This window comes from Asterias amurensis, chromosome 13 (assembly GCF_032118995.1).
Source record: "Asterias amurensis chromosome 13, ASM3211899v1".
Lineage (NCBI taxonomy): Eukaryota > Metazoa > Echinodermata > Asteroidea > Forcipulatida > Asteriidae > Asterias > Asterias amurensis.
The window spans coordinates 146,329-156,374 of record NC_092660.1 but is presented as its reverse complement, the minus strand read 5'-3'; the positions used below and the strand labels follow the sequence as shown (position 1 = coordinate 156,374).

Genomic DNA, 10,046 nt, shown 5'->3' with positions numbered 1-10,046 from the left:
TTGTTCGGTTCCCGTCACCGGCCGGAGGCTTGTGGATTCGGTTTTTCATTCCCTACACCTCTGACTGCGTCGGTTTTCCATATGAACAAAATTGCGTCATTGCATGCATTGTGTTATTTACAAAAAGTTTATTTTGGTTTGACCATAGAGCAATCGCGCACCAAATCAAACGGTTGAAGATTCATCTTGAACTGAGACTACACAAAAGTGTCGCACACACTTGAAAGCGCTTGCACGTCCCTCTTTTCTCGACGCTGATAGGCTTTATCTCAAAGTGTAACTATATCAAATTTGCGATCAAGCATTCACTTTAAAAAGCAATAGAGGGCGCCCCATGCACACGCTACATAAAAGCCAACACATGAGGGCTCACTTCATAAACGATTGATTGTGCAGCAGCAGTGATTGTGATGAAATTTAGGTGAGTACAGACACCAAAGTTTTCGTCAATATTGTACATTATTAAAGTAACAATTAATTAATTAAATACACCGACTTTCAGTCTCTTGCATTTTGGAGAAATTTCCCAAAGAAGTTACTGCTTTATTTTAATTAGGCCTATTATATTACGCAAAAGCGGAGTTTACTTTTTTGGTTTCCTTTTTATAAATTATATTTTATTTATTTTTATTAATATTACTTACTATTAGCTTATAGCTCCATGCTATTAGTATAATTATTAGGCCCTATTGACTTTTTTTTAGTAACACAACACAATTTCAATGGGTGAAATGGTGGCTTTTTCCTACTCGTAGTCCTAGAACTATTTCGGTTTCGTCCACTATCGTCTAGCGTAACCTCATCATAGGAGTACATCTCTCACGACAATAACGATGATGGTTCAATCAATTCATGGATCAATGAATTTTGTAATGGCAAATCGCTCTTTTTTTAAATTTAGTTTAATCTCGCCAAAATTAGGCTCTATGTGTCCTTTGATACTCAATGCCCGAAGGGAAGACAGAAAATCCGCAATCTAAAAAATTGTTAAGAATGATAAATTCTTAATCTTAGTCTTATAATTAACTCGTACTGTATCCAGTCCCCAACTACTCAGTTTTACCATTACACTTCAAATGCTGATTGTCCCCGACCGTGCGCATATTTTTTTCCCAGTACAACATCAAACGTGGAGAATTATCTGCACACTTTCGTCCTGGAAAGAAAAAATACCCAATCCGCGCTTTGTGTACAAAACACACGTCTGGGATCTACAAAGAGTTCACCTTCCATCCTCCCCCTACAGTAGATCTTGAGGAAGTTTACATTATTTGCAACTTAGCTAATAAAATAGCTCAACTTCCCTCAAGCCTACATTATTATAATTACTAAGATGAAATCCTTCTTACTTTTTGATAATAGGATTTTTGAGTATCTTCTTCAAGGTTTAGTGTGACACAATGACCGATCTGACAGAGAGAGTTAATGTCTTTATCTCCGATCTTAAGAAGGGGTAAGTTTTTTTTTTTTTAACAATGTGGCTTACATTAACTTTGTTGAATGCAACAAAATGCGTCATTTTATTATTTTGTGCATATGTTGAGATACACCAAGTGAGAAGCCTGGTCTTTGACAAATTCCAAAGGTGTCCAGTGTCTTTAAAAATGTTTTTGCTTTTCAGGAAAGTGAAGGGGTCGTATGATGTTGCTCATCAGACTCTATCGTTATTACGAAGAGTGATCGCTCAGACACGTTGGGCTAGCGCTGGTGAATTAATGAATCGTATTAAACAAGAAGGATTACGTATGATGGATGCCCAGCCATCAGAGTCTGCAGTTGGAAACATGGTCAGGAGAGTTATTAAGATCATCAGGGAAGAATTTGCTGCGTAAGTCTCTCATTTGATTGTGTTACTACAAACCCTACTTGATGATGGTACATTATATTTATTATTGACCCATTTCACCTGATGTCATCATCAAAATAATCTTGGATGTGCCATTTTGGTTGGAAATGTCACTGTGCTTTAATCAGTGAAGTGCGCATTTTTAACCTATTGACCACCACAATGGTGAGCGTGGCACAGTCTTCGCATGTGACGTGCGTGCAAGGGGGTCAACATTACAGGACTATTTGTTGCTTAAGTTATCTAGGTCTGAATGACATACATATTTGTGGTTGACGGTAGCACTCTATAATTTTTTGTTAAATTCACATCAGTGAAAATAAACACTTTTAAGGAAAAAGGAATTTCCCATGCAGGGACAATAAAGTTTGATTGATTGTATTTGTATTGTATTACCTCTGAGAAGAAATGACCAATATAAATTATTGTCATAATGACAAGGTAGAAAACCTTGGAACTGCACTGGTCATGTTCACACGGGCAAAAAAATAGCGAATTAGCTCCTGATTTGTAAAATGCGATTTGAAAAATTATTGTGGATTTGATATGTTGTCCAAATGTACGTAGCAACATTTTGAGGTAACATTTTGTCTTGTGGATACGAGCAGTGATGATTTTGATGGAAATAATTGTTGTTTATACTCGTTAATGGGGAAAGCCTATTACCTCATTTGTTATTGTCTAACATGTTGATTACCTTGTTTATTACCTCATTTGTTATTATCTAAAATGTTGATTTGTGTATTATTTGTGATATTATTTCAGAATCATTAAAGGCCAAAGTGTAGACTCGGGAGACCAGCAGCAATCACTTCATGTAAGTCAAACACTGTTTATGTTTCTTGTTCTTGGCCTCAAATTTGAACTGTAACATTCAAGGTTGTAGCTAGACCAATTTTAGTGGTGGGCTCTAAATCCAATATAGTCCATCAAGGGAGAGCGGTTCACCAAAACTATTCATTTTTAGATATGGGGCGATCAATGCTGAAGTGTAATCTGGGGCAAATCTGTGCTGGGCTCTTTTTCTCAGAGTGAGTTCTGGGCAAAGTTTTGCTAGTTCTGGGCAGGCCCGCTCGGCACCGCTCACCGTGGCTACAATACTGGTAACATTGCTTGGATTTGTAGCATGAGACATAAAGTAGTAAGCCTCAAACAGTACCCTCAATGTGGTCAAAGGAAGACCTCTCAATGGTTGAGTTGTGTATGATGGATACATCAGCAAAATGAAGTTTGATATTCTGATTAAGGGCCATCACATATCAATTTTAAAACAGAGCAAATCAATTTCTGTTTTTTTCTTTCTTCAGAAAATGCTAGTAGCTGAAGGTCAGGCTGATGATTTCAGTATGCCGAGCCCACATCTCAAGGTATGACATTGAAAATATTTAACAGAGATGTGACAGTATGAAGAAAGTTGATGTTATGATTTTAATTAATATTATCTATTTGGTTTGCGGTAACACCATGTGTGTATCTACTTACCAGGTAGAGTTTGTTCTTTAGAGAACTGTCTGCTCTATATTCTACTACCGCGGAGTAGATTTTTCTTGAGACTTCTCAGTTCTGAAAAGAACTGTCCTGCTTTTTAACTACCTGGCTGAAGTTATAGAACATCAGCTGGGACTACTACTTTAGCTTATATGATCCATATTAACTGCACTACCAGGGAGTCAGTTCTTAATAGGTCTCAACAAATGATAGTTATTCATTATAAGATTGATGTTTTTCTTGACAGGTTCGAGTTATTGAAAGCATCAACGAGTTGTTTACTGAGCTGGAGAGTAGTGCTGATAACATTGCAATGCAAGCATTAGAACACATCCATTCTAATGAAGTTATAATGACTATGGGTAAATCACGCACAGTACAAGCATTCTTACTGGTAAGTAACCGATCAAACCATTTAAAAAAAATTGTATGTGTAAGATAAGCTTTCTGTTGTTTAAAAGTTATGAAATTGATAACCATTGCCTTGGTGCCCCATAAAATGTTACAGTACACACATTTTGAAATGCAGGGTTTCATATCCCTGGTCATTGCCTTGATGCCCCTTAGTAAAATGTTCCAGTAATAATAATAAATACTTTTATAGAGTGCAGAAACTTTCAAGTTCGATGGGTGTTGCTCAGGAGGTGTTGAAAGACGGACTGCTGGACAGTTTAGATACCTCGTGCCCTTTGGAGTGATCCAGACCCACATCTCCCAGGGCACATGATTTGCAATGAAGGACTCCATGCCACTGTTCATTGCATAGGTGCCCCTTAGTAAAATATTACAGTACGGTTATATTTTGCAATGTGGGGATTGTTGTATGATTAGGGTTGATATTGTTTGATTTGGTTTTGTTTCAGAACGCTGCCAGAAAGCGTAAATTTCATGTAATAGTTGCAGAGGCAGCCCCTGCTTATCAGGTAAGTGAAGACACTCCACAATCTTAAAGCTTTGAAGCATTCCTTAATCTATCCGTTAAAGGGACTTGTTGCCTTGGATCTGGCGAATTGGTCTTTAAAAAGCATTTGAAACCATTTGTTATGAAATGCATTGTTGGAAAGGTGTTTTACAAGTAGAATATAATGATCCTCAAAATTGCGTGGTTTTCCTTATTTGTCGTGAACTTACACGCCTGCCAGTCTGTCAATAGGTTCGGGTACAAATGCCAAGGCTTCACCCAATTCTAAGTTTTGCTCGTCTGATTTGTAAATAATGTTGGCTACTGTTTATAACTGTCACTGTTAATATTATGAAACACCAACAATGCATTTGATCATTTGAGGGCAATACCAAATTTGTTTAAAGAATTAAGTTGAATTGAATTTTAAAATGAAAGTTTTCAATCATTCTTCCTTTTGACTGAAGGGCCAAGAGCTAGCAGCGAGACTAGCTGAAGAGAAGATTCAGACGACAGTCATAACGGATTCTGCAGTATTTGCTGTTATGTCCAGAGTTAATAAAGTCATTATAGGAACACATACAGTCATGGCTAACGGAGGGTAAGCATCAAATACAGCAAGACTTTAAAGGCACAGCCGTCAATTTCACCAAACTTTTCCTAACTTAGGATTAATCTTAAGCACACAAATTGTGCAAAAGGCAGTTTTTTCTTTCATTAATCTCTTTCATTAATCTCTTTCATTATTTTCTTGGAACTTTGATGACCAATTGAGCTCAAATGTTCACAGGTTTGTTATTTTCTGCATATGATACACCAATGGAGAATCCATGATTCCATTGCTTACTTTATTATAATATTACTCAAGGCACCTGGGCCTGATACTACATGGCATGGAGTTTTTGAAAGGGCAAGGGCACTAAGGCATTCTCTCCTTGGTGAAAGGCACCCTATGAGAACATTGTCAATTTGTACTTTTATTTTATTTTATTGTTATAGATTAAAAGCAGTGAGTGGGAGTTATGCACTAGCACTAGCAGCAAAACATCACTCGGTGCCTGTGAGTATACATAATTATTCATGAACATCACCAACATGAATATTCATTTATTTTATAAATGGATGTTAATCTCAGATTTAAAGCAGATATCCGCTATTAATTAATTAAAAACCCCAGTTTCATAACCTCAATTGCTGTTTACAAGATTTGACAATGAAATATATTGAATCATTTAATGCAAGGTTGAAATTTTTTTAATTTTTATTACTAACACATGTTTATAAATTGTGTTTTTTCATTCCAGCTGATCGTATGTGCTCCAATGTATAAACTATCACCTCAGCATATGTGTTCATTTGATCAGGTAATTAACAAAATTGTCACATGATGAAGTTTATGTTAATTAAACTTTTGGTGCAGAGATAAATTTAACAATAAAAGAAACAAAAAAACACCTTAAACCGTGTTTGTTATAATTTTTGTTTAAAGCACCCCCAGTAAAACATCACATCAAAGGAAGGCTCAACAGCCGCTCTAAACATCGAATGAGGGCAGTATGAATGGTTGTCATGGTTAGTTATGACAGTTAATCCGAGTGTGTTTTGGTGGTCGCTAGTGACCGCCTTGCGCACCAAAGAGTTAAGACAAAGATAAAGTATCCTATCTCTGGCAGTTGTACTGTAAAACGAACAAACACAAATTTAAATTGATAATCTCTGTACATGGGTTGCATTTTTATGACTGAGACAGTTTGCGGATATGCAACGTGCGCGTAGTTAGTCTTGGTGCAAGACGTTCCTCGTGTTCCTTTCACACACAGCGCAACCAACTCACCAACAGCGCCCGCATCGCCCATAACAAAAAAACGTCTTGCACCAAGACTAGCGCATAATATCAGAAAACAACCGGTTATAAACAGAGCTCCAGCTGGTCATTATCAACCATTTAAACACCCCCACGTGATGCGCTCTCCACCAATAGGAATAGCGAAACTGTCTGAGGTATTTGAATGTTTGTTTTTTTCTTGATAGGATGGTTTCAATAAATTTGAGTCTCCTCAAGACGTAATGAGATTTGCGGAAGGTGACGTTCTCTCCAAGGTGCAAATCCATAATCCAGTATTTGATTATGTCCCACCAGAATTAGTCACGCTTTATTTATCCAACATGTAAGTCAAAGTCCTTAAACTCTTCTTTTGTACCTTACTAAGTACAGTTTAGGTTTTACAAGTCATGGACATTTGTGGAAAAGGGCCGTTTTAGAAAATAATATTTTCAAACATTTTTACATTCTTATATAAAAAAAACTTGTGTGAATATTTGTTTTCAAAGAGTTTTAGAATAATACACAAAAACTCCTTGTTGGATAATCATAATAACAAATAAATAACCATTTGTCTTAAAAATGTGCTCATTTGAGTCCTTAAGCTTAAGTTTAATTGAAATGATTATAGATGTTTTTATGATTTGAATAACGATGAGTAGTGGTTATACTTAATATTAACGGCAGTGCTTGACAAGATATGTATACTAATAATAATAATAATAATAATAATGGAAGTCTTGTATAGTGCCGGTATCCGCCAATGCAGGTCGCTCATGGCGCTTGATTGAAGCAAATTGTATTTAAAGGCACTGGACACTATTGGTAATTGGTAATTATTCAAAATAATAATAAAAATAATTAGTAGCATGAAAAATTGTTTTTCATCTTCTATTCACAGAGGCGGTAATGCACCATCATATGTGTACAGATTACTGAGTGAGTTATACCACCCTGATGATCATCATCTAGTCCGTAAATAGCACAATACAGCGCCCTCTACAGTTCATGGAATACCATCATGATGAACATCATCTAGTCCGTATATAGCACAATCAGACTCGCCTAGTGGTAAAAATCACTACAAACTGAGGGTGATTAAAGGTGAATACGAGGAATTCACCATACAGCGCCCTTTACAGTTTACCATGGAGAGGCAATTTTTTTGCTGAAAGTAGCCAATGAAAATAACAGCCTCTCCACACAGCAGAGTATTGGCAGTTGGGGTCCTATTGTGAAAAACATTCATCGGCTTCACTTAGACATGCCATAAAAACAGAAGAAGGCTACATTGCTCAGTTTAATGTTTTAGTTTGCCCCTTATTGTATACAAACCATGAACAAACATTGAGTGCGATCGTTTAGCTTCCCTGGGTCAACCCTGGTCTGCCCCCGGTGCATTCTAATAGCTTTGACGTCATTTCAGGGGCTCACCCTGGTCAGCCCCCAGTGCCCTGCTTGTGGAGTGGGTCACTTGGGGCTGGTCTCAGGTGCATGACGTAACCACGAGAGGGTGAGTGATCGTTCAATTTGCTCTTGTCAGGGGCTCACCTAGTGAGCACCGCGGGGAAGCTAAACGAACGCACCATAAACATTCAGGGTTGAGTGATGGGCACGGCTGCCTGACGAAACCAAAACTTATTGGGTTTTTTCAAATGATGTATTGTGAAATGGGGAAGTTTTTCGGGGAGGGCGGTTGCATGCTCTCAAACAAGTGGCTGAAAAATGCCGACGGCGACAAATGGCTGGTACCAAAATTACCGCAGTGGTTCCAAATTTTCCCACGATTTGATCTACTTCCACTAGGTAAGGTCATGTCCTGAATTGACATTTCCCAATGTTTCACATGCTTACATTCTAAAATAAAATTGTTATTACTTATTTTTTTTCCTGGACCCACATATATTTTTCAAAAACAAATTGTCAAAAAACTCAACATGAAAGCCATGTCTGGGATTATGATGATGATTGTACAGAAATGAATGGTATAAAAGGGACTGTATGTCATTTGATTTAGAAGCAAAGATTATTCATTTTAAAGAAACGCCCTATAACACAAACAACAATAAGTCTTTTCTCTTATTTACCACTCACTGTAAACTCTGCTTAGTTCAGCTTACTAGTAAGCGTCATAACATTGGACAATCAATTTAGCATTTAATGTTTTGGACACCTTTGGTAATTGTCAAAGACCAGTATTCTCACTTGGTGTAGGGTTAAGAAGAATCTTAAACTTTGCATGGCTGGTTTGTGGTTCAACCAGAGCTGATACTTCTTGGAAGCAATGTAGGGCTCCATCGTTGCCATTACTGGATACTCCCCGCAGAGCTGCCAATTCCCCTGATTCTGCAGACAGTTTCCTGAAAAGTAAAACCAATCTTCCCTTGTTCTGATGAACAAGTTAACAATCTCCCTGATTGTAATTCTTACTATCTCCCTAATTAATATACAAAATCTTCCCTATTGCTAGATGTTGGCGGCTTTGTCCCTGAACTGTTCCAATATAGAGGTGCCTTTTACTGAAGAGAACTGCCTGGCTTTTACATGAAGGGAGTATCAGGCCTGTTATTTTCCAATATCTCAGTAGCTTTAAATTGAAGATAATAAAGGAATTATAGATTGAATGAAGTTTGAGAATTCCATGTTTTATTCCCGAGTTGAATGTCGTTAAACAAATAAGCCTTAAGGTAATAACTGCAGTTCATCTGTGAAGACAAATATATGCTTTAACGATTAGAACCGCGCTGAAACTGTGGTTTAACAACAGTTGAAGTATTTACGATTCATACGGTCAAGTTATGTTCAAAGAAATGAAAGTCTATTAAGGACAAAGAACCTGCATCATGGTTGATGCTTAGTGGTTCTATGGCAATAAAAGAGTATGCTGTAATAATGCGTTTATCAATCGATCAATCAAAATAATTTATATAGCGCCGGTATCCATAAATATGTTCAAAGGCGCTTTGATAAAGAATCTATTACATTGAATTTGCTCTCGAGTACAAATGGGTCATCACTCTCTTTTTGAAAATGTTCACATTTGGTGAAGTTTGAATGTGACTAAGGGAGATCATTCCATAGTGTAGGGTGCTTCACTTGGAAACTGCACGCTGTCGTATGACTGGAGTTTCCATTTGTTGTACTGTAGAGAAGAGGTTTACCAGAAGAAGGTCGATTGCGAAAAGATGACTGATGTGGTTTAAGATCGGTGATGTATTGGGGAAGGTTTAAGATCGGTGATGTATTGGGGAAGGTTTAAGATCGGTGATGTATTGGGGAAGGTTTAAGATCGGTGATGTATTGGGGAACAAGTCCATTGATGGCTTTATAAGTAATTAGGAGAAGTTTGAATATACAGAATTCATTCTATCCACGAACCTACACTTTCTCGTCTATTTTCCTTAACACAAAGTTGACAACGGAAGAACCTGATAAGTATTGTATTAAGGATGTACATAGATGGTTTATTAAGGCACTTGCTCATAAGATCATGAATAATTAGTACACTAATTACCACCTTACAAAATTGGTTCATAAAATATTCACTTATACATAATGAGGTAAAAAGGGACAACTTAAAGACATAGTAAGCCAGTTTAGTATATGTATCCGTCAGGTAGCCTAAAAGCAAGTCAAAACATTTCCAGAACTAGATTACAATATTTATTTAGTATTAATTAGATATCTTATAAACTAGACATTCAACTAATCAACCAAAGGGTTGTATGTATAGCTGATTCAGTACTAGTTGATCAGCTAGAAGTAGAACTGATCAGCTACTCTATAGACCTACGACACTTGACCTATCTGGCCATTTAAGCATCTGTGTATAATCAGCAAGTCATTTTAGTATTAAGCTATACATTTGACCAAACAACTAATCCAACTATCTCTTAATCCTTGGTTACATATCAGGGTCAAAGCTTTTTGGCCTTGATCAATCGATCGATCTGAAATCTAAGCACTCGCCTTGACAACTTAATGGTTTG

The 10,046-nt window shown here is 37.0% G+C and overlaps 1 protein-coding gene across 1 annotated transcript; it reads left to right on the top strand.

The window, feature by feature from the left end:
* The first annotated feature begins 387 nt into the window (after positions 1-387).
* LOC139945752 (translation initiation factor eIF2B subunit beta-like) lies at positions 388-8,681 on the top strand. The gene is made up of 12 exons (XM_071943142.1): positions 388-421; positions 1,363-1,453; positions 1,622-1,828; positions 2,612-2,663; positions 3,154-3,213; positions 3,582-3,728; positions 4,198-4,257; positions 4,703-4,836; positions 5,235-5,295; positions 5,540-5,599; positions 6,267-6,403; positions 6,959-8,681. Exons 2-12 carry the CDS (start codon positions 1,401-1,403, stop codon positions 7,038-7,040), a joined length of 1,053 nt encoding a protein of 350 aa, XP_071799243.1. The 5' UTR covers positions 388-421; positions 1,363-1,400; the 3' UTR covers positions 7,041-8,681.
* Positions 8,682-10,046: the final 1,365 nt, after the last annotated feature.

Coding starts and splice junctions, on each gene's coding strand:
- LOC139945752 (XM_071943142.1), top strand. CDS start 1,401: ATGACCGATCTGACAGAGAGAGTTAATGTCTTTATCTCCGATCTTAAG. Junction 2,664..3,153: donor ACCAGCAGCAATCACTTCAT/GTAAGTCAAACA, acceptor TTCTTTCTTCAG/AAAATGCTAGTAGCTGAAGG. Junction 5,296..5,539: donor CAAAACATCACTCGGTGCCT/GTGAGTATACAT, acceptor TTTTCATTCCAG/CTGATCGTATGTGCTCCAAT.